The sequence below is a fragment of the Hyposmocoma kahamanoa genome, unplaced genomic scaffold (genome assembly GCF_003589595.1).
Source record: "Hyposmocoma kahamanoa isolate Upper Pololo Valley unplaced genomic scaffold, ASM358959v1 211, whole genome shotgun sequence".
Classification (NCBI taxonomy): Eukaryota; Metazoa; Arthropoda; class Insecta; order Lepidoptera; family Cosmopterigidae; genus Hyposmocoma; species Hyposmocoma kahamanoa.
In genome coordinates, this window is record NW_020653732.1 from 6,116,341 (window position 1) to 6,141,929 (window position 25,589).

Genomic DNA, 25,589 nt, shown 5'->3' on the forward strand with positions numbered 1-25,589 from the left:
AAATAAATTGTTATAACAGATTATTATAATAAATAACATCTGTACACATTCATAAATAAATATGTAAAAAAACAATACGGTTATTACAAAGAGAGTTCAGCAAGAAAGTGCGCTGTTAACCTATTCTTGAAAGATGTGGTAGACGGCCTAGACTGGATACGCGAATGGAGTCTATTTAACAATTGCGCTGCATGGGAAGAGAAGCAGCTAAGAATCGATACAACGTCAAATGGCTTTGTTCGATTCCGCATAAAAGTCAAAGTGTTGCATATAAAGTATGGTTTGTCTGAAGCTATAGGTGGGAACTTGTAATTGTGGCTTTATGTTTATGTTCCTGATTTTATTCAATGTAAGAAGCTGTTGGTTTTCCGTGAATGAATAAATAAATCAATAATTTTGGCAAAAAATGTATGGTAAAATTGAGGATATAGACTGATTAGTACACGGTATGAAAACACGATTCCTAAAAACGTTCACGTTAGAAAACAACACAAACTTACCTCGATTCAATATGTACTTTTACATATACCAATGGTTTTTTAATATCAACTTAACTAAATGGAACACGTATACGATATACATTTTTCAAATGACCTTAATTTCGTTTGTAAACAAGTAAATTCTGAATTAAAGCGTGTGTCCCTGCCACTCGATTCGCGCTATAGTACCGATTCAGTATGGGAAAAATTTGAAATCGAGATAAGGTAGTAGCGACTCTTACAAAAGATATTTGTTTTACAGTTACGACAAACGAGCATCTTAGTGATGCACGGACGCCTTGAGTGGGTGAATTAGTTTCAATTTTAAAGTCAATGTCATATAATCATTTATTCCATAGGTAAAACTTTTACACTTGAAAACGTCGTTTTTTGAGCTACTGCTCGTTCACAACGCTTGAGAAGAACGAGCAAGAAATTCTAGGGATTGCTCTTTTCAAATAAACTGAAATGCTATAGCACGCACATTGAATCATAATTGTGTGGAATCAACGCTCATGTTGTCTTTCCAAACATCTTTATCTGACAAATACTATTCAATTTTGTAATATGACTTTTCAATTAAAAAACTTTTAATGTAAGTTTTAAACTTAGGAAATGATAATCTTAATATATACTCCGGACTCTTATTGTAAAAACGATAAAAGATCGTTTTATTGTTGAGCAAAATTTCAAAGGAAGACAAACCTTTATTTGCGAATATCTCAAAAGAAAAATGCAAATGCGTTAGGTATGACAAAGGGTACAGTATAAATGGATAAAACGAGGCATGGTTGATTTAAAAAATACGCATAAGTATTAACGAGTGTATGGTGAGATCTTCTCCAGTGAAAGTTGCTATTGTCAAATTGTGCACAAAATGTCACAATGTTATGAGATCTCTAAGAAGGGTTACCATATTTACAGAGTAGATTAGGACATTGTAAAATATATGAGATATGGTACCCTTGATATAATAAAGCCACATGTGATAATTAGGCGTGTCGCTTACCATCAGGCGCACGACTTATTCGTCCCGTCAGTTGGTATTTTAAAAAATCTCCTTTAAAATTATTTCCGCAGTAGCAAACACCTTGTGAGTCAGTTGGAATATAGCTCACGTGGTTAGGAAAAAAAGAAGGGCGAAGAATTGGTTGTTCGGCTGAACGTCGAACAATGACGAACGAGAACCTCGTAGGCGAAACGCGTGTCGGGTATATTTTTGGTGGTGGTGTTTGTAACTGTAGTTGCGCTTGTGTATATATTTTATTAATTTTATGCGGAGGGAAAGTACAAAAAAATATTCAACGTAAACGTAGCTATTTTATATGATTTAACCTCCACCGGGTTCGCGGAGTAGTTTTACTTCCATTTTTATTAATTATGTAACGTTACCCCTCTAGGGGATAGCTGAAAATTGTGAACAGTGCGTTGCTTTTGGGAAATACAAACAGTTATAGTGCCACTCAGAGCTTTAAATTAGATAGATCTGAAGTGCACTGCCACTGCGCCCGTCATCCTGAGACTTAAGTTGACAATTCAAAACTGAAACGCAGTGACGCTCACATTACTGCTTGGCAAAATTAGGTCTCAGTTTATATGGATATTTTGCCATTTGATATGAAAAAACATTATAAGAAATCCATTGACTTACAAATAAATGGACGACGGGTCTAATACAAAAACCACGAAAAAAATGTCCCAAGTCAACCTATTCGAAATTTAAATTGTTATGTCATCGCAGTATCGCGCTGTCCGTAGAACAAATGAAGACTAAAGCGGAGTGTCGCGCTCTGTATACGATTTTAGCGCCTTACAAGTGCGGACACTTTTTAGCGCGGACCCGACGTCCATATAATTGTAAGTCAATGAAGAAATCACATTTATTTTCTAATTTATTTGCGAAATAAAAATGGCTTAAATTAATAGTGATACTTCGAGTTTTGGTGCGATCTAATTAATAAAGTAAATATGAAAAATAATAAAGATTTATTGGTGTCTGTTCTGATCCTAAAATTATTTCATAAAATTAAATTAAATGGTTTACAGGTTTATGTTCAGATCACGTATTTCTGGCAGGTTTTTGAAGCGGATCTAGCGTTTATTGAACTGGTTCGATTGATTTGGGTAAATAATATGTACAAAGACGCCCAAATGCAATTTATCGATTTTCGTTTCGACGCTCCACAATTTGTTTCAAGTAGTTCGTATTATTTCTATAATTTTCTTGTTATAAAAGCACTTTTGACCTATGATCACATGGACCTTTATTATATCAAGGGTACGGATTATTATAGTTTGGTCACCCTACTATAGAATAGATGTATGTCGTAATCGTGGCTCTCTTGAACAATTTAGTGTCCGTAAGAAACGTTCATTGCTCTCTGTATGCTTTGAATAGACCTAAAAAATACCATAATGCAACATTATTTAATAATAACTACCAAAAATGGCAATAATTACCTTTAATGGTAAAAAAGATGGAGCGTAGCTACAGTTAATCTAAAAGAAATTGTAGTAACTGCCTTTTATGGTGAAATAATGGCAAATAGAAAGGAGATGAATGTTTTATCAAACCATTTCAATCTCAATGCAGGGCACGGATCATGTCTAGAAAGATGGGATAATCTTTTTATTAATCTGATCTTATAGCGAACATCACAAGTCATTTCTCTATGTCAGATATTATATTACCGTAATAATGTATTTAAGCAACAGACTTACAAGTTTTTTTCTTCGACAAAAGTCAATGAAAACAAACTATGGAAAAATGCATATCTAAGGTTTAAAAACGAAAAACAATGTTCTCGGATACACAAATGAAAATGTTAACTTATTTTATCTTTAAAAGTAATTGTACTCTGTGTAACAACTGAATACAATTACAATAGCCAATGATTTTATATATTTATCTTTACACGTTCATCGCCGTAGTGGGTCAAAATGACTGGCACCAGTCTACCTATTGGGGCAAAATGACGTACACAGCGTACCTAACGTTTCGATGCTCGCAGGTAGCAAAAAGTATTTAGCCATATAACATGACCGGCGCGGTCCGAACGAATTTCTATTGCTACTTGGTTTTTAGGATTTTTGATGGCATACTTACTTTTCTACACGGAGAACAAGAAAAAAATACTTCGAATCAAAAAATTTACTTTAATTTCTGATATAAATTAAGCAAAAAAAATGGTTAGTGTGAAATACCAACCTCAAATGAAAGACGTATTTCAATTTTAGGCAAATATCGATCGAACATTACGTGTACGTACTCTGATCGGCTTTGTGACCCGTGCGGCCTAAACGTTATTATTCCATTTAGGCCGTACCGGGTAGAAATACCCCGCACAAAAAAATAGAGCCAAATAATGAAATATCGCGAAAAAAGTTATATACATACACAAGTTAGACCATAGACAGCCTAGATATTAAGCCAATGTCATTTTTTGATTCAACCTCTCAGCTGAATTCTCCATATTTAATAAAATAGAAAGTTACCTTTTTCTTTTCATTTTCTAACCGACTTTAAAAAAGGGGGAGGTTCTCAATTCGATTGCATTTTTTCTACTATGTTACTCTATTACTCCGACACTTGTAAACCGATTTTGATGATTCTTTTTTTATTAGAAAGAGAATACCTCAATAATTGTCCCATTTAAATCGCGCACTTTCCAGCAACCGATTGTTAATTTCTTTGTTTCAGTATGTATGTATGTATGGTATTGATGTGCTGTTGACTGTACATATAAGCAAAGTTTGAAGTCGGTTCCTTTTTTAAAAAAATAAATATATTAATAAGATCTTCCCCAAAAGCAACGTCTGAACATGTAAATTATCTGTGTCTCATATAAACCAGCCATCTGATTTGCGTGATTCTTTTATAATTAAAGGTTATGTGCATTGTTTTACGAAACGCGATCAAGAATGTACAATAATAATCATTTTAATCAATTCCGGATCCGAATAAAAAACAGCCTCTATTGCCGAATGGTTATCATGCTGGTTTGCCACGCTGAGTCCTAAATTTACTTCTTTCGTAAGTTTGGGTGTAATTTGTGGCTGTCTATATGTGTCCATGGCTCCCGCGGTACAGGATTGCCCTAGTGCGGGGCCACATAGACAACCACAAATTACACCCAAACTCACGCGAGAAATAAATGGAAGCCATACAAACATTTCTCCCGGCCCGGGAATCGAACCTGGGACCTCTGCGTGGCAGTCCGGCATGGTAACCGTTCGACCACGGAGGCAGTTAAATAACAGTATATCAATAAAATAAACTTAAATTCTAATATTTTTACACAAATAAATACATAAATAGAATACTACATAACATCGTGTATAAAGTGCCATACAGGGTACCCAAGAAAAACCACCATGAGATTTAAGCGGCAAAAGGAATGCTCAAACGCTTTTTACGAAACCTGGACTAATTTTTTTTATGATACCATGTGACGGGACAAACAAGTCCTGCGCCTGATGGTAAGCGACAGGCATATCTATGACAGTTGCAGTGCTACTCAGATGTAATTTTACCAGCACCCTTACCCCTTCAAAAGCTGAACACAGCAATTATCACATTACCACTTGGTAAGGTAAGGTGGCAGTATTTCCCTGGATGATTCTTTCACAAGGAGCTCTACCCCTACGGAAATGCATAAAAAAGCATAATGCATAATAATCTCAGTACAGAGAATTAAAAAAACCGACCTCAAAAGTACGTGGAATTACATCTATTTGCTAAGTTTTATTGAAATATCCCCTAGTTCGCCACTATACAGGACTTGACACTGGAGATAATAATAATCGGTTCTCACTACTCAAAGTATATTGAGAGAAAAACGCCTTGAATTGGAGAAATAGCACAATTAACCATTAAAATAATTGCTCCTAAATTAAAGTTAGGCGCTATTTATAAAAATGAATCTTCATGCGTGAACAACCACCCTTAAAGGTGGATAATTTCTTCAAAATGAAATTGAACCACTATGGAAGTACCTCCTTTCCAATAAAAAATAATCATGAAAATCGGTTCACAAATACCGGAGTTATCGCGTAATATACATACAAAAAAAGAGAACATACCAACAATACGCACCATTTAGAAAACTAACAAAAAGTGAGAACATAAAATAGTACATAGTATAGCACTAGGCGGATGAAACTCCTGTTCATCTTCTCACACAAAGTTACCCCCTGATGGGCGTACGAAACTCCATACTGGGAACGCACATGCCACAACCAGAGGACATAAAATCTGTCGGAACCAAGAAAGTTCTTCAGTTCTTCAATGATGTTGCTGACGTGCTCCAATTAAAACGCGGCTAAATCATAAAATATTTTTTTGAGATATCATAAAAAAACCATAACTTAGTTTTCAATACGGAAATTGTCTAATGATATTTCAGCTATGCGTCGTTAGGGTAAGTTCATGGTAAGTTCCGATAAGTCAAACACGAAGAGAGTTTTGTGCTCTGTCTTTTGCTATTTAGAATGGATATTTGACTATTTATTTATTTATAAGATAGCTGCCTTTTAGTCGGCCTTTGTTCCGAACTGTCATTAGTGGTGATCACAATAGATTAGCTGATGGTCGCAGTAATGAGGGGCTGCATATGCTCCGAATGACGTCACCCTAATAATAATAAAAGATAAAGTAGTAACATTTATCATACTTAAATAAATAAGATTTTTTTAAACTTCAAGTGACAGGAGGGACAAATTGTGCTCCTGGCGTTAAGAGACACACCTGTCTAAAGCAGATGCAGTTCTATTCAGAGCTTTAAATCGTACAGATCTGATGGACACTGCGCCTTTCACTCTGAGATATAAGTTAACAACTCCCCGAAAGACAGTGATGCTCACAGTACTGCTTGACGGCAGAAATAAATAAAATGGCAGTACTTCCCTGGACGAACTCTTTCACAAGAAGCTCTGCTGCTGGTAAATTTAAAACAAGACATATATTAGCTATTCAATTAACATCTTTAAACAGCCTTTACCAAACCATTTCGAAAAAATCTAAATTAAACAAAATGTATTTTTGACACAGCAGAAACAGTTGTACATTTAAATTTAAGTTAAACATTTTTTTAATAAACAAAGTTAAATACATAATAAAACTTTATAAGAAACACGAATGACGAAATGTATGAGAAAGCCAAAACCAACAACCTTGTATTAGTATGTAGAACTAAAAGAAATGTATGAAAAAATGACAATGGAACAATTTTTTCATTTTGAAAATTACCTAAAATAAAAAATAAAATAACCGGCCACACTTTTGAAAAACACTGCATTATTTGGGGTTTTTACTAATATTCCGGTAAATACTATGTGTATATATGACACTTTAGCTTTTTTACCGTACGATAGGTATATATAATTCCTGTCTGTAATTGTTGTCTCCTCTTTCTCCTGGGGTCACCAGGAACATCCAAACCAGAACCAAATTTTTTTTTTTTTTTTCAAATTGGTTCTACCGGGAATCGAACCCAAGACAGCCTATCCAACGCCAACAGTGCAAATCTTTGTATGGCACAAATGTTATTGTCAAATCACTAAATTACGTTCAATTTTAATTAGGTTTATTGAATGTCACAATGTTTCACTATCATGATGTTAAATTATTTATTTGTGACACTATTCCACTACGTTGTTATAATTATTAAAACGAAGTTCGAACATTTCGAACCAAAGTCTTCTAGCAAACCGTGGCAGACGCTATGACAGCTAAGCCACGGAAGAACTAACGGATCTTACGATTTCTGTGCTTGTTTCAAATCTTTGTTTTTGGTGTTTTAATGACTTTTACATCATAGCGCCATCTGTGAGAAATCTATGAAAGTTTTTCTTCACTCAGCCAGGAACCTTTACAGCTACCAGCGGCTGATCAGAGCTGTCGCTTTTATTGTAAGTAAGTTGATTAAACTAAGTTGTTAAATTATTGAATGTCAGGATGTTTCATGATATTTAATTATTTTTTAGTAAATTACTCCACTAGTTTGCTACGATACGTCTAGTCTTGTATAATATTCTATTAGTTCTACATGAAATCGAATCTGAAACCTCCTCATCTGTCGCCCAAGTATGTCTATCACACAATATAATGCATACTGAGTTTAAAACAATACAACTAACTAAATCTAACCAATCTACCACGTTTCACTCACTGCCCATACTTCCTATAGGAAACGTAAATTACTGCGTTACGTATATATTTGCGTTCACGTTACGATTTTACGTCACAGAGACTTCAGTTGGTTTACGGATATAATTACACACAGACGTGAATTTTCTTTTTTATAAAAATAACAAGGTGCAAAATCGTTTAGCTTTAAGTGCGAATTTCTGTTATGTTACTGTGTGAAGATTTTATTCGTGTTTTTTTTATGCAACGAAGTTGTGTAGTCGGAAGTCTGAGCTGATTTAAACGAAAATTGTTACGAAATTGGAAATTGTTTGTTTACATTGTTCTAGTGTGTAATTTATTACGTTTATGTAATAATAATTTTATATAACTAAAAAAGAACTATTACAAATAAATTTATATAACTAGAGATGCATTAAAACTCATAAAATTCATTAAATTCTGATCTAAAATTTAATTAATGTATAAATATGTACATATTGCTATAAACTAACAAAATGACTGACAGTTACGTAATATGTAATATATAATATAAAAAAATAATGAGAACCATTGACCTAGGTCAATGAATAGAACTACAAATTTAAATTTTCTATATTTTTTTTAATTCCAACCCGGTAATGTAAAATGCTTTGGAAGAATATAATATTAATTGTTTTAATAATAGTAATGATTGGGTCGAGTGCTAAAAAGCGTAAGTTTAAAAAGACAAATAAAGACAAGGCTAAGAACATAGAAATGACTCCGGCATGGGCAAAGTTGCCTTGGAAGAAGTGGGCGAACGAAAATAACAATACAGGTGCGTGATCACTATTCCGATATATTTCATTTTCCACAGGAGATCACAGTTTGGGAGCTAGATAATTATATCTAAATTCAATTGAAACAAACTGTGTACAATCATCTCCTTCAACAGAAATTTCCTCTTCATTGCTGCAAATGATTTATTAACAGTGAATCTCATTGTGAATGAATTAATGAATGAAATGAATGAATGAAATATTCTTTATTGCACATAAAATTACAATTAAAATACAATACAATATAGCTTAAGTAGAATAGTAGTAGTAAGTCAATGTGCAACAGGCGTTTGTGCATGAATTCGTCCAGGGAAGTACTGCCTACCTTACCCACTTCTGTCGCCAAGCTGTTTCAGAGTTTTGAAATTGGTGAAATTACAGGCACGTTTGGACTTTTCAACTTACGTCTCAAGATGGCGGACGCAGTGGAAGTGCTCCTCAGATCTTTGCGATTTTTAACTCTGAGCGACGCTGCAATTGTTATGAACAGGCGTGTCGCTTACTTTTTTTTATATAACATCACAACGTAACATCGCGATGCAACGTAAAAGTCTCTAAAGTAAGCGCCTGTTGGTAAGCTACACGCCTGTCCATAACGGTTACAGTGCCACTCAGAGCTTGAAATTGCAAAGCTCTGAGGGGCACTACCACTGCGCCCGTCACCTTGGGATATAAGTTGACAAGTCCCATGTGCCTGTAATTTCACCAGAATTTTACTTATCAGAATGTTCAGAAAAATGGAGGATAGACGAACTGCACATGCAGCGGAAATTCGAATGTTGAGATGGAAGTGTGGAGTGGCGGAAAAGATGAGGAGTAATAGGTTAGCGTGGTATGGACATGTCATGCGGAGGGAAAATGTCATGTGACGAGAAGAATGTTAGGTATGAATGTGGAGGGATATAAGGGAATAGGAAGGCCAAAAAAAGATGGATGGATTATGTGAAAGATGGCATGAGTAAGAAATGTGTGAGTATGGAAATGACGGCTGATAGGCTTTAGGGGAGAGTTGAAGAAAAATACATGTTGTGCTGACGTCACCTAGCGTGGAATAAGGACAGGAAGATGAGGAAGCTTGTCACTTACCACCAGGCGCACGAATTGTTCGACCCGTCACTTGGTATTATAAAAACAAAGTATTTTTCAGATCTAAATCGGACACGACTTAACCATAGAACCTGTTACGAGCCCAGAACATTGGTTCATTTGAAAACACGCGATTTTAGGTCCGTAAAAAATGATTTCGTTTTCAAATTGAATTTCGCATGTGAATTCCGAAAATCTAAGAACTATACTAGACCACCATGATATTCAATTATTTTTGTGAAATTACTCTCTAGTTCATTATAATTATTAATACAAAAATCAAACACTTAAAAAAATTCCTCCGATCCGGCTGGATTCGAACCAATGTCTTCCAGCAAACCGTGCAAGACTTTATGCCAACTAAGCCACGGAACGAACCAGCGGATCTTACGAATTTTTCTTTGTGCTTGTTGCAGATCTTTGTTTTTTGTTTTTAACGACATTTGCCGTAGCGCCATCTGTGAAAAATCTAAGAAAGTATTTCTTCACTCAGCCAGGTACCTTTATAACTACGACTGGATACGTCGCTTTATAATTGTAATTTTTAAGTTTAGTGATTATCACGACGTTTGACCACCATAATATTCAATTCTTTTTGTGAAGTTACTGCACTAGTTTGTTATACGGTAAATAATGACCTGTTTTCTTTTTTTCTAGGCTGCGGTATTGCTACCAGCAAACAGCAGGCGCAGCGACGCATTGTGGGTGGAGACGATGCTGGGTTCGGAACTTTCCCCTGGCAGGCGTACATCCGCATTGGATCTTCCAGGTTATAATTGTCCACACTACTTATGCGGTTTTAAGGTTGATTATAATGTTTGTGCTTTGTTTTGAAGAACGGCGCGGGGCGGGCGCAGGTCGGGTCTCGCGCCCGTCAGTGGTGTGGTCATACACGGAATTATATCGGCCATGCTCCCGAGCCGACACGCGCCCGCCTCGCACTCGCTGTCAGTGTGTTTCGCGCTTTAGTGTGATAGACAATATCTTAACCCTAAATATGACTATACATTTTTGTTACATTATGACTAACTGAGTTTAACTTTTAAAATGATTTAGTGTTTATTTCAGCTAATTTTGATAAAATCATTTTTATAATTTTCAATTTCTTTTTTCCTGCAAACGAAGTAGGTTCCTAAAGGGCGCCTTCAAATTAAACTGACTGTGGCAATTCATTAATATTTAGTTCACTTATTATGACCGTAAATATAGATAATGAAGATGTCTTAAAATTAGTTAAATTTTCTGACACTTCGCGGTTTTCATTTGCGCCACGGTGAATTTTCTCGTAAAAAATATGTCAGATAATTAAAATATTAAAGACACTATGACCAAATTCGGATGCTCCTCGTGACACTATCATAGGGATGAGGTAAAGTCGACAGATTTTTAGTGTATTTGATTTTTTAAGCACAAGTACACTCTTAGCGCGCTTACGCACTACGTCCGGTTCGTGTCAGTTCCGAATCCGAGAAATGACAGTCCGAAATGTCACTGGGATCATTTTATCCGTAGGTGTACAAGCGACATTCGTATTTTCTCGGATTGGTATCGGACTTAGTGCATAAGCTACATCCGAAGTGGGTCCAAGTTTTCTAGATTTGATAGTCTCGGATTAGAAACGCATGCGAATGGGATGCAGTGCGTATGCGCGCTTATATTTTTATTTCCCTGACAGATTCTGAACAATGTATAGGACGTGTTTTGTATTATATTGAATGCATAAAACACACAACTATAATTCAAATGCAATTTCAATAGATATTCCAGTAAATTTCAAAAAACGTTTATGGTTTTTCATTTATAACTTTTAAAAGAAGTGTAACACTAACATGTCAATTCATTGCCTATGATTAATTAAAATTCATACTTTAAGAATTAATTCACGCACTATTTATTAATTACACTAGCGATTTTTTTTTTGTGTACCTCATCTCTAAATACCAAATGCATTGTGACGAAGTAACCATTTGCTCGTTGTCATAAAAAATTAATGAATTTTAGAAAAAAGAATAATTTCGCTCATTTCTTACAAATAAACGTTGATTTGATGTTATTTTTACTTTAATTTCATGTATTTAAATATTATTTTTTTCATGTATCCCATAAGCGACGATCGTGTTAGATTTCATTTTTTTAAATTTCGAATTTCGAAAAATAAATGTCGAGTTGTGTCGTAAAATTATTCATTCCATACATTTTACAACAATGTACAGCAATAGCTCCTTAAACGTAATTATGAATTAATACGAAACTTGATGAGCAGACAAACGTCGAAACGGCCATCATATCGTGCCAGTATTATAATTATCTAACTGTCTACAACTTAGATGTCAAAGCGTAATAACATTTGACGCCATTTGCAAAAATTAAGGCACACTCACATGGCATTACTTTTGCGCCATCTGCTATACAAGAGACTTTTATAGAGTTAAAAAAAAATTATTATGATTTGGTAACTTTCTAGACATTGGTGCCTAAATTTTTTTTTCTTTGAAAAATGTGAAACAAAATATAAAATCCGCTTGTAGGACATTGTAGACCTCGTTTTGCTTATTCCAGGTATGTAAATAACTCAATTTCGCTAAACGACAAATTGACGATGAGGTCGACAATGGAGCACCTATATAATGCATACTCACTGTCACGTTGCCTAATTTTATTCTTAGTTTTCAAGACGATAGAACATTTTTTATATATTTTGGGAAGCCTGGGAATATTAATTAATTAATTACAGTCTAATGTTTTATCTACATATTGTTATTTGAATGAAGATTAAACCACGAAACACTGTAATTTTAACGACATTGTATAAAATGTACCATATTGCATGAACACTAAATCACTCGTGTCGTTAACAACGTACAGGATAAAAAGTAAAAAATTGACAAAATATACTCATGGACATATTTAGAGGGATGATAATAAAGCTTGAATTATGATAACAACGTTCATATTACGAACTACTGGCCATATATACATAGGGCGCACTATAAGTTTCCGGAACTGGCCACTCACATAAACAATATTTAAAAAGTAATTACAACTTTTAAAATGAAACCTTTGTTTACCAGACCAGAATTTAAACGCGGTCGTGTGAATCTCAGTGACGAATTTCATGATGATCGCCCGTCCACTGCTGTCAACAACAAAAACATCGATGCTGTGCGCCATATGATCAAAACAGACATGCATGCATGTGACATACCATAAGTCAAATACAATCAAATACTACACAAACATTTGGGTGTGAAAAAGCTATGCTCTCGGCGGATCCCACACAATTTGACTGAAGCTCAAAAAACGGATCGCGTCATTTGTTGCAATTTCATGCTTACCAGATTTAACGAAGGGGCGTCAAATTTGGTTGGAACATAGTAACAGGTGACCGAACATGAATTTATAGTTACGATCCCAAAACAAAGCAGCAATCGAGCTTATGAGTCTTTCGAGATGACACGAAACCAATCAAAGTGGCGCGCGTGCAAAGTGCCTCTAAGCGGACGATTGCTTCTTTTTTAGTAAAACTGGACACGTGGCTACTGTTGCTTTAGAGAATAGTTGTACCGTAAATAGTGATTGGTACACGATCATTTGTTTGCCGGAAGTTATTGACAAACTCCGTAAAAAAATCCGTAAACGCCGTATCATCTTGCACCACGATAATGCCAGTTTTCACACGGCCAAACAGACAAATGAATTTTTGAAGGTGAACAACGTTGACCTTATGAGCCATCCCGCGTACAGTCCCGACCTGGCACCTTGTGACTTATATTTATATCCAAAAATTAAGAACCAGTTATGCGGTCAACGATTTTCATTACCTGAAGAGGCTGTCCAAGAGTATGACAAATATGTTTCAGAGATTGTCACGGAGGAGTGGCATAAATGTTTTCAAAATTGGTTCATTCGTATGAAAAGTGCATTAACGCTAACAGAGAATATTTTTAGAAACAATAAATTCATTTCTGACCACTTATAGCATTTTTTTCTTATTCATTCCGGAAATTCATAGTGCGCCACACGTACATAGTTTTATCGAAATCAAAAGATGATAGAAGTCATTCTTTTTTCAAATTATCATAATTTTTATTTACTATTTTTACAAACTTGACGCTGGCGTAATCCTAAACAGGGCAGCACCAATAAGCAAAAAAAGAAGAATGATGACGAAATTCGAGATATTTTATACTAAATTTCCTTTGTACTGAATTCTACTTATCTTTACACTATTTAGTCTAAAGTTTGACTAATTCGAACAATATTATTATCCTGTACGAAAATGTATTATCATTCCACCGTTACTAATAACCATATCAAAGTACAGAAGACCACACGCAAACCGTAGAGATCATTTTGAGTCATAAATTTGACAGTTTCTTTACTTCATAATGTAGTCTACTGTACTTGATTGTAATCATAGACTTTCATTTGTCATTTCCATCATGTGTGTGTGTGTAAAAATTAACCTTATTAACTAATCATAATAACGATTAATTTCAGATGCAACATGCTTATGTCGATTTTCGAGCTAATTGGTTGGAAGCAGTGTTGGATAGAGAGGTAAATGTGCGAAAGAGATAGCATGATGTTTCTAGTGTCACCTTAGCTGTATGGTGTATAGGTGTGTCAAAATTGGAGAAAAGCTGTAGAGAATTTACGCTTATATTTAGAGTTCTATATCAAAAATAGAATCATGAGCATCAGAAAGAGACCATCGGCAGTAATCGGCTACACTCGTACCTGTAGAGAGCCATTTCCATAAAATTAGCAATAAAATGTCACACAGGTATGAGTGACAGACACAACGCTCTACAAAGCCGAAATCAACCCGACGTCTTTTTCTAAAATACATACGGTCTGTAGTTAGTTTTACACTTATAGGGTTCGTAAGTTCTACTAAGAATAAAATACACATACTGTACTATTGTTTAACACTACACAACCATACATTACAGTATAATTAATTACACTATTACGCCTTCTATAAATAAATATAGTGTAATGCGCTACATAGTGTAGTACGATGCATTAATATTATATACTATTAAATACACGAAACATAAATTTAGACAAGTAGTTATAATATTTTTTTATGTAATTTAAAATATTAACGGAAAAGAATTGTTTATGTCAGAACGGTTGTGCGCGGCAACAGCGTTCGGAAACATTCGTGGTTTGCGAGTATTCTCGAAGTTGATTCAACAATGTTGGATATTCACAAAAAAAATACAGACTGAATTCGGAGACCCGTCTCCAAGCAGTAGGACGTGTATTACGTTGATGATGATTATGATAGAATATGAAATTCTGAAATAAACTCGGTAAATCCATTTTCCGTTAAGATTTTGTGTCCATTCGTGATAGTCTGACACCTAGGCTTTTAACAGATTGACTGCATGTTTGTAGTTAATGTGTGATTAACTGCATTTAGTCGATCTCAGCTGCGGGAAGTCGGTTTCGACTCCATCCAGTTAATGCGTGACGTCGTTATCCGAGACCTCGAGTGCATGAAGGTAATAACTACTTCACGCAGAAACAGACTTTATGCAGCCGAGATCGATTGCATGCAGTTAATGCGTGAGGCCACCGGCTTGGCCGCCGACCTGCCGCGAGGGGTGGATGCGCCATCACATGAATATAAGTTTTTTTTAACCGGCTTAATGCCATTCCGTGTCGTGGTGATTTCCTAAGGGTCAGCGCAAATCAGGGGACTGCAAGGCAGATTTTAAATTTATCAATTTATATGTTCTACTATTACAATTGCGATAAGGTTTAAATTTCAATGTTCTGAGACACTGCGAGAAATGTGCTGTGGCACTACGAGGTCGGTCATTGTATTTTTTTTATACCTTATTTCAATTGTACAGTCTGTCTTTTTTGAAGACGGAGTAAAATGACATATGCATGGTTGCCTGTTTTTGTAAAATTAAAAATAGTTGTTGTCGACAGTTTTATCGATAGATTGTGAACGAAGGTAAAATTTTGTAACAATAATAACGCACACACTCATAGCCCCGCACTAAGGAAACCCTGTATCGGATGCCATGGACACATATATTAGAGACAACCACAAATTACACCTAAACTCACGAGAGAAATGAATGCGGAATCCGTAACCGTTCAGCAAGACCCCTTTCTAATAATAATTGAGTTATCGCCTTCTTTGTTTTTATTTTGACTATCATCGATAGAATCGGCTGCAATCACTAGCTAATTGCAAATGGGCAACACTTTTGCGCAGTAAACTGTCATTTTACACCCGTCTTTAAAAAAGACTAGCATTACATTGATTAGATTTAACGTCATGTACCTTCCCGTCTGTCTTTTTGCAATGACCCTTAAAGGTATGTTATCGTAGGTATTGCATGATTATAATGTAAAAAAAACTATGTAGTTCTATTGCCGTATCCAGTAATACTTTAGAAGGTACAGTTATATTCGCATGAAGATAATAAGTATTTCTTAAGAAACATGTATTCTATAGACGACTTTTTCGCACATTCCTCTTCTTATGTTATAAATATTATGTGTATATAATGTTTATTTTGTACATAATATACTTTAATGCTTTACTAACAATTTAACTATGAACTAACTGTATCTTTTTGTAACAATCATCTTTATAATGTATCGTCTCTCTCCTGACTTGCTGCCTAAAATCTGACAAAATACACCTCGTACCTTCAGTGTCTATAAGAAAGCCACGTGTGATTCAAAAGTATCACATAAAAGTAATTCGGACTACTTGAAACAAATTGTGTATGTTATACGAATGATTAATTTCATTCGCAGAGTCGTTGAACTTGAAAATTTGACATTTTGGAGATGTAGCCTTATAACACATGGGGTGCGACTTTAAATCATTACTTTGATTAAACTCTATAACTCATTCGTAAGGTAAATTCCCCCGACAAGAATGAGTAAGAATCTATGGGGTTGCTCTGTGTAATTAGACATTTTGTACATTTATTATTTACAATAGAACTAGAACGAAACGGGTTACTATCGTGGATTTTTGTCATTTCAAATACGTAGAAGCTGTCATAACACTTAGTATAACCTCCTAAGGCTTCGTGTACAAAATGTACATAATATCTGACGTAATGCAGACCCAGACAATATTTTTACTACAATGACATAAACGCCCAGAAGGACCTACACACAGTTATAATGAAAATATCTCATTCGAATTTAGCGGTATTTATTCTACCTCTGTATAAGATCACAGAAGTATCTAGAAAAATATGTTTAACATACAAAATTGAGGCGGTACTTGCTTGGACCTGAAGCATGTATTAACTTTATATCAATTACATTTAGCACATTTTAACGTACATTAGGCGTTTAGCGCTTTTCCAATTATAGTTTCCTGGGTTTTAGAAGGTTAAAATTCACACACTAGTTTCATGAGAGACGTTTGGTTCATACCATTTTTATAATTTTCATGTGATATGTATGACACCTTTGACGCATGATCACATGTGACATTATAATACCTTAGTAACAGTAGAGCTCGTAGAGAAAGAGTTCGTCCAGAAAAGTACTGCCACCTTTAGCATTACTGCGTTTCGGTTTCGAAGGGTAAGGATGCTGGTGAAATTGCAAGCACGTGGGACGTATTAACTTATGTCTCAGGGTGACGACGGGCACAGTGACAGTGCCTCTAAGATCTTTCTAGAATATTTGCGGTTAAAATCTCTGAGTGGCACTGCTCGTTAAACAAGCTAGATAGAAATAGACCCGAGCTACATCTCAAGTTGTGAAGTGTTAGACCGAAAATATATTAGACAGAAAAATTCACCTAATGCTACTTAGGATAGGTAGACAGGAAAGGGACGATACTAAAACAACACGAAGGTAAGTACAAATATGTCAGTCTATTTATCTTTTAATTAAATATTAGCATACTTAATTGACCATTTCTAAATTTCCTTCGATTTTCAAAACTACACTTAAAAAGGTACGCAGCGAGGTAATAATTTATCAAACAAAATGAATTCCATGTATTATTATTCTGTGTTAAAAAATGACGTACCTAATTATATGCGGTCTAAGCGGCGCAGGTTATTGACTAAAAATTCAAGAAAATAGGACGTTATGGATATACCACGCTCCCTTAAATCCCCTTTAATACTACATTAATTATTCTAATTTTTTTTTGTAGTACAAGGTCAAGATTACGTCAAGATACGCACGTACAAATTTAGATTTAAATTCAACTCTATGCCGCTTGCATTAAGAACGGTCCAAAGTGTCAAACTTTACATGCTTTTGGTGTACACCTAAGGCGCAAACATTTTTCAATAGTATTTTGAAAATAATAAAATTAATCAACAAACAATTTATAATTTTATTGAAATTACACGAGTTGAAAGATGGAAAAAATATATATTAATAATATACCACATAATAATATACTAAATCCCGTAAAGTTAGGTCGCCTGTCGAGTGATTTGAACCTCATACCAAAAGTTTATTTATTTATTTATTAGGCGCTCCGACAGTTACTACTGTATTTCATGTAGTTATTAATACATTTTATAAACTTACTCTAATCACTTAACTAATTATATAGGTGAGCACCTCATGCAAAAAAAATGTTTAAAAACTACCAAAAATAATTTTAAGACTAAAAACGAAATAGGAAGATTTTTTAAAGTTTTAGAGTTTTTTGAAACAATGCTGTGTAACCGAACCAAAATTGAAAAAGAATTTTTATTCACAAAGAAAAAGTTATTCACAAAAGATAGACTAATTTGTAGGAAAATAATTTAAAAATCTCCCTGTCTAACGACAAACTTAAAGAGCTAAGCATGAAAAGAAATTATGCAACATGTATGTATGTAGGTATGGTTTACATAACCTATTGTTTTGTCAATTGTCTACTTAAGAATTATCAGACCGAAGTAACTATACTGGATGACAACTAAATTAAGCCTTTGTAATAGAAAAAGTTATTTCAGTAATCTGGATATACAGAATGTCTAAGAATGTTATTCTGTGAGTCAAAATGAACAGCTTTTGAAAATTATTGAAAAACTACTTCTATATACTTGTTACATACAAAACTTGTAACATCCCAGTTTTTTAATATTGAATCCTATAAACAGAATGGCGATCCATCAAGAAATATCCTTAATGTAAAAAACATCCAAAACCATTTGATAAAAATCAAAACTGAAATTCAACTTAAAAAAACAACATTGTTTTATAATAGTAATAAGGTTGGTATTACAATGTGATCGAACGGCTAATACTGGCTCCATGATCTAGTAGAAACTTTTATGGTTTTGTGCGTCTGTTATCTGCCACATATATAACAAATTGATCTCATAAAATGGCTGAGATAAAGAAATTGATTGTTGAAGTCGACAGAGATATTCGCCGTCAATATAATTTTCGGGGCGTTCATCTCTCAACTGTTGAATTACCTTTATAGAGGTCATCAGGAATTTAATTCTTTGGTACCTGATTATACAAGTGACAGCGGCGTCGCGATCCAGACCCATTGTTTCTAACTTACTAAATGGTTGCGATTTTACTGTTATTGTATTTTTTAAATAATTACAATAAAGAATTTTATAAATAAATAATTATGAATCCCAAATTAATACTGTTATTATAGACACATCAAAAAAAGGAGGCGGTTCTCCATTCGACTGTATTTTTTTTTGTATGGCACGTGTTATGATTTTGTTTTTGTTGGAAAGAGGGTACCTCACTAGTGATCCCATTTAAATTTGAAGAAAATATTCCACCTCTAAGGATGGCAAACTAAAGGATGAAGCCGGTTTCGCGCACTTTTCGGTAACCGATTTCATTAAAACTTGGCAAATAGATGTAATTAAACGGACTTTTGAGGTCGGTTTTTTTAGTACTCCGTACTGAGATTATTTAAACAAAGTTTGCAGACGATAGGAAGAAATTACCAATTACATTTTACAACTGGGGCAAAAATAATTATACCAAATAAAGAAAAATTATAAAATTTCAGATGACAATGATTCTAAATAACAGGAACTAAATATTTGTTTTCATTTGCATTAAAGCAAATTATTGCCTTAACTATTTAAAATATATTGCGTTGTGCTACTAATAAGATAATAAGTCATGATTAACTGTGTTACCACATGACCCCGCACTCACGCTGTATATTTATAGAAATAAATTAAAAATATAATGGACTCTATGACAGGATACATAATGAACATTCTGAAATAGCATTTTTATAGCTCAAACAATGCAAAGTACAGAGGTATTGCGCACAAAAAGAAATTAGCGTGATTATTACCACGTAATCGGTCATAATCGGTAGTTTTTATCCTCTATTCTCTAATTGCATATTTTTTGTCGTTCAACCTTCTATAGACGAGTGTCTAATAGAATAAAAGATGGAACGGTAGCAAGAGAATGCAAAGAAAAAACACGCTTCGTCATTTTGTTGTTGATCCTTGAACCAGCTCATTATGATAAGCCACATTCCATTAGTATCAGTACAATGTAGACAAAATAAAGAACTTAAATAGGTGTAAATTTTGTTAGAAGAATTCATCTGCTCGCTTTAGGAATTTAGTCATCATTTGTCCAAAAGAAAGTCTGTCTAATTTTGTGTTTGTGTCAATCTAATGAGTGTTTTTGTAGCCTGTCAGTCCGCTGGTTATCCTTAGAGTCTGGATGCTATTATTAGAAGGTGGAAAATAAATTAAAAATATTAAAACAAAGTAAACATGACATACTTGACTGTACTGTCAAGGTACTTCCAGTAATTTTAACGAAAAATCATAACAGATTTTAACTTATAAAATAATTATTTTATTTAAAAACCGACTTCAAAAGTTTACGGAATTACATCTATTTGCGTAGTTATCTTGAAATCGGTTAACGGAAAGTGGATAAACCTATAAGCCGGATTTAATCCCCTAATTTACCATCCTTAGAGGTTTTCTTCAAATTTGAATTGGTCTAATTCAAATGAGACTGAGATACCTCCTGTCCAACAAAAAAAAAATCATTGTGATCGGTAACACACAAAAAATACAGACAAATTGAGAACCTTCTCCTTTTTTTGATAGTCGGTTAATACAACGACCTTTTTAGTGTAAACTACACCATTAATATTTATACTTTAAAAAACCTACATAATTTATAAAAATTAAATACATTAAATTATTACCACGCCTGCATTGAGTCGTCTGTGATCTCTACTTCCCAAATTCCTGGAATACCACGTTTCTCGCTGCCTTCACAACCAAACATAAACAACCAAAAAATAAAACCAATAAAACGAAATCTTCCAGATGCGGAGGGTCCCTGATCTCACGGCGTCACGTGGTCACGGCTGGCCACTGCGTAGCGCGCGCGCAGCCACGGCACGTGCGCGTCACTCTCGGCGATTACGTCATCAACAGGTACCCTCTATTTTCTGAATCCTGAATGGATATATATAATGTTAGACGGACTACAAACTGGAGAAAATACAACGATATGTATGGACAAGATGCGGCGTTCCATACACACGCTGTGGTTCTCTGATGAGCGGTGAACACAATACTTCAATATCATAGATTAATAAGCAACAGAAAGTTCTGATTACAAAATAACAGAGCTGGGAATTATCCCTAAATTTATATATGGTAACCACTAACTATTTTATTCATCGATATTTTAAAAATATGAAAAAGACGAGGCTGCATGGTCGAAGACCGCAAAGAAAAATACATAACATAACATCAATAATTTCAACAACTCGACGGTATTTTTTTTCTTTTACTTAATTTGTTTTTCTTTTTAGTATTATAACCATAGGAATGAAACTATTTTTCCGGATTATAACCATTATAAATATAAGCGGAACACCTCTGGGTAAAAAAAATAATTAAATGTATTATGCAGCTAATAGCGACTTTGCCGGGTATTACTTTTGCTAAACACTCAATATTATTTACCTGTCTTACCATACCATGATTCCGGTGAAGTTTGAGATTTGAAGTTTCTAAAAATGAGTGATGTAAAATCGAATGACAAAATCGATTTAAATATCTTATCGAGATAATTTGTAACGAAGAGAGAATCGATTTACTGGTAAGAATTTAAGCATAAATAATAAACAAATTGAAAGGGTTCAATTATTATTAACTAATTCAATTATTTTTTTTAGTTATTAATAACACAATTATTTTAATCCTTTGGGCACTTAAGTGCCCAAAAAAACTACACAATACGTAAAAAAAATCAACAACACTCATTAAATAAATCATAAAATCAACTGTAACGAAACAAACTTTGAACAATTACTCCAAAACCATCACGCAAACCTCAAAATAAAAGAAAACGACCCACATACATTGTATACGCGCTCGTATAGACGCGAGACTCACAATAATTTAGATTACATTTATCGATTTTATAGTGTAAATCTCTATAGATAATATATTCCGTTTTACACATCAAGTAATCGGAGTAATTTAATGTTATCTTTATCATTAAATTTTCTTTTTTCCTTAATATACTCTAATTTTTATTTAAAATTACAACTGTAACCAATATTGTTTGTTTGTGGTTCATTATGACAAAGTTACTACTTTTATTTGTAACCTAATGACAGATTAGTTATAAACAGTATGCGTGCAAAGTAAAAATTGGGAATGTCACAGAACTCATTCTATGTGAAATGGACTACAGCTCATTCCCAGTAGTAGAGTAACGGTGCTATGGTACTAATACTCTTTAACGAATTTCAACATTATAACAAAACACTATCACTATTGATAGTGTTTTGTTTGCATCGAGTGTATAACTAGAAATAGAGACGAAATGTCATTTAAACTGTTTGAAAACTATTCTGCCATAACATTATTGTGACAACTGCGCTCCGATTGGTCAGCCTGAATTCGAAACAATAGACGGGTGTCGTCATTGACTTACAATTATATGGACGTCGGGTCCGCGCTAAAAAGTGTCCGAACTTGTAAGGCGCTAAAATCGTATACAGAGCGCCAAACTCCGCTTTAGTCTTCATTTGTTCTACTGACAGCGCGATACTGCGATGACATTACAATTTAAATTTCGAATAGATTGACTTGGGACATTTTTTTCGTGGTTTTTGTATTAGACCCGTCGTCCATTTATTTGTAAGTCAATGGGTGTCGTCAATTGTTTCACTTCAAATCGAACTTTGCTATAATGGACGAAAATTGCAAAATCACATATTTAATATTTAATTACCGATGAAATTTGTGTTTTGTAATTAGATGTTTTGCTGTTTTTCCCCACAGCACCGAATGGAGCAGCACGCCATTGTTAGAGATATTATCTTTATTACAATAAATACAGAATATTTTTCGAATATACGGAGACGTACACACAGGTCAGTAGTTGGCGCTGTACTATTTCAGCTTTCTAATTTGTAATTTCAGTGCAAACGAGAGTTGATATTTATAAGTGATGTATCACTGATGAGTTACCAGGAGTGTATGGCCCTTATTTCGTCTCTATTTCTGATTATATACTCGATGTTTGTTTGGAACATGTAGTTGCCGTGAATGTTCTTGTCTGTACATTGAAATCGTTAAGTAAATATGAGATATTTAGTAGGATATGATACTGTATAATGGTGAAATTGCATGCATATAAAATTTGTCAACTACATGTCTCAGGATGACAGAGTCAGTGGCAGTGCCCCACAGATTCTTGCGATTTAAAGCTCTGAGAGGCACTGCAATTATTGTGAATAGGCGTGTCGCTTACCAACAGGCACACGACTTGTTCGTATCTCAAAAACAGATCAAAATACTACCTACCCAAACATGTGGACAACGTTTTCGCGACACTACATGTTTGCTCCGACAATAAAATTATTACGAGATTAGTTTCAGCGTGTATTAAGAACAAAAACATACTTCTTCTGCCTAATGTTTGATGTTCAATCTCTTCTCTCAATTCCAGTGCTGCGGAACCCCTACCAGCGTACACGTTCGGCGTGCGAGCGATCAAAGTTCATCCTCTGTTCAAATTCACTCCACAAGCCGATCGGTTTGACGTAGCTGTCCTCACTCTAGACAGGAATGTCCACTACATGCCGCATATAGGTTGGTTTACATTTCTTTAGATGTAATACAAGCGTATTGTAACCACATTGCTTTTAGAACTGACAATCACTGTGAAATACGACACATCCGTAGAACAAAGATCTATGTGCAAGACTACTTGTTCTCAGGACAAAGTACATTTCGTTCGTTCTTTCTTCGCTGTGGAAGTCAGATCGACCGTTGTTCGATTTTATATTTCCGAAAAGAAATAAGGTACATAAATTGTCGAAACACCTTTTCATAGGCCTTAGTTTGAATAACTAAATTATTCTCGTAACGCACTTATTCTCTTGTCGCTGTATAATCACATCGGACTCTGTTCTTCGGATGAGTCGAATGGTTTTAAATTGAGTTAAAAAAATAAAATCGGCTTATAATATAAAAAAGCATGTCAGAAGGGTCCATAACTCAGCATCTGAGGACTTTGCTTCACTAAGCCCTGGTGTTCCGCCTAGGCTATTCATACACCACAATCGAAATATATCGCACTGCTATTACAAAATTTAATTCTCTGCACGTCAATACAATTGTCGTTAGAATGTTAAGAGAAACAATTAAAAGATATCTGCTTAACTGAAAATTAGATAAACTTTTTGTAAGCTAGTCCTTACTCAAAAACATGAAATGTTTCTCTTCTACTTATAAATATATTTGGCAATGTAGGAAATTGCTTAGATGTCTGTAATAAATTTTAACCTATACATAAATTTTAATAATCTTTCACAGGAAGTAATTTGTTTTTCATCGATTCTGAAATAAATACACTTTTTGAGTTAATACACTATTGTATTAACTGTGCGATATATTTAGGTACCAAAAAAATCAATATTCAAATAATTATAAACAATTAGGCATTAAATAAATAAAATTTGACACAAACAAAAATTAGACGAAAACAATAATCGATTTGAGTAACAAATAATTTAAATTGCACTAGATCAAACATACACAAATGCACAGAATAGATATACAAACTACTGGTGGGTAAATTTCCGAAAAATTTCAAATATTGGAAGTTTTCCGGAAATATTCCCGAGAAAATTAAAATTGGGAAAAATATAATTTCAAAGGCTCATATTATGTTCTACATTTAAAAATATCTTTTGACGTTTTATTTAATATGAATTAAATAAAATAAACTTGTATAGCTATGAGCCACTTGAGAAAAACGAGATTTAAAATGATTTCACAACAGCGAAAACAAACCTCTAAAATATCTCCATATCGTTTTCGTTCAGTAACTTCAATTTTTGACAGGTGTCAACGTGAAATGTCGAAAATTAAAGGAAAAATATTCGGGAAGATGCCTATTTTTCTTAAAAATAAGATTTTTAAATGGAAATTTTGCCATGGCCATACATTAATACAAACACAAACTACTTCTTAAGGCCTGCTACCGAGATCGCTTTTCAAACAGCCTCAGAAAACATTGCTACTGCCTGCTAATCTCCATACACCAGCTCGAAACTCTGAAAATGGTCAAAATTCCGTTTTTCTAGACGTAGAGCGTCTTTCATTTTATAGGAACTAGTAACGACTCTGTGTCCTCGTATGTGCATTAGCTCCTGCTTTAATTTTCTTTTGACTTCATGCACAGGTGTTTAAAATCGTGCAGTCTTAGAATTTAGAAACACACTTTTGGTGTAATAAGGCCACATCTGTAAAATTATAACTTTATATGAAAGAGGTATAAAGATTCTACGAACGAAATAACTCGATAACTTGTTATTTTAAATTTTTATTCAATTGATATTCAATTTTTTTTTTTTGTGAAATTACTCCACTAGTTTGTTATAATTATTAATCAAAGATCGAACGCTCAGAAAAAATCTATCTAACTGGGTGATAAAACTTTCATAAATTTCTCATAGATGGCGCTACGACTAAAAAGTCGTTGAAAAACCAAATACAAAGACACGACAACAAGCACAAAGAAAAATTCGTGAGGTCCACTGATTCGTTCCGTGGCTTAGTTGGTATAGCGTCTGTC

At 34.2% G+C, this 25,589-nt stretch overlaps 1 protein-coding gene across 1 annotated transcript in view; it reads left to right on the forward strand.

Annotated features, from left to right (window-relative positions):
* LOC113227564 overlaps positions 1-25,589 on the forward strand; it is a 105,376-nt gene that overhangs the window by 75,712 nt on the left and 4,075 nt on the right. Inside the window, exons 3-5 of the mRNA XM_026460515.1 lie at positions 10,170-10,281; positions 20,810-20,920; positions 23,457-23,599. Coding sequence (XP_026316300.1) covers positions 10,170-10,281; positions 20,810-20,920; positions 23,457-23,599 — 366 coding nt within the window. The remainder of the gene's footprint in view (positions 1-10,169; positions 10,282-20,809; positions 20,921-23,456; positions 23,600-25,589) is intronic.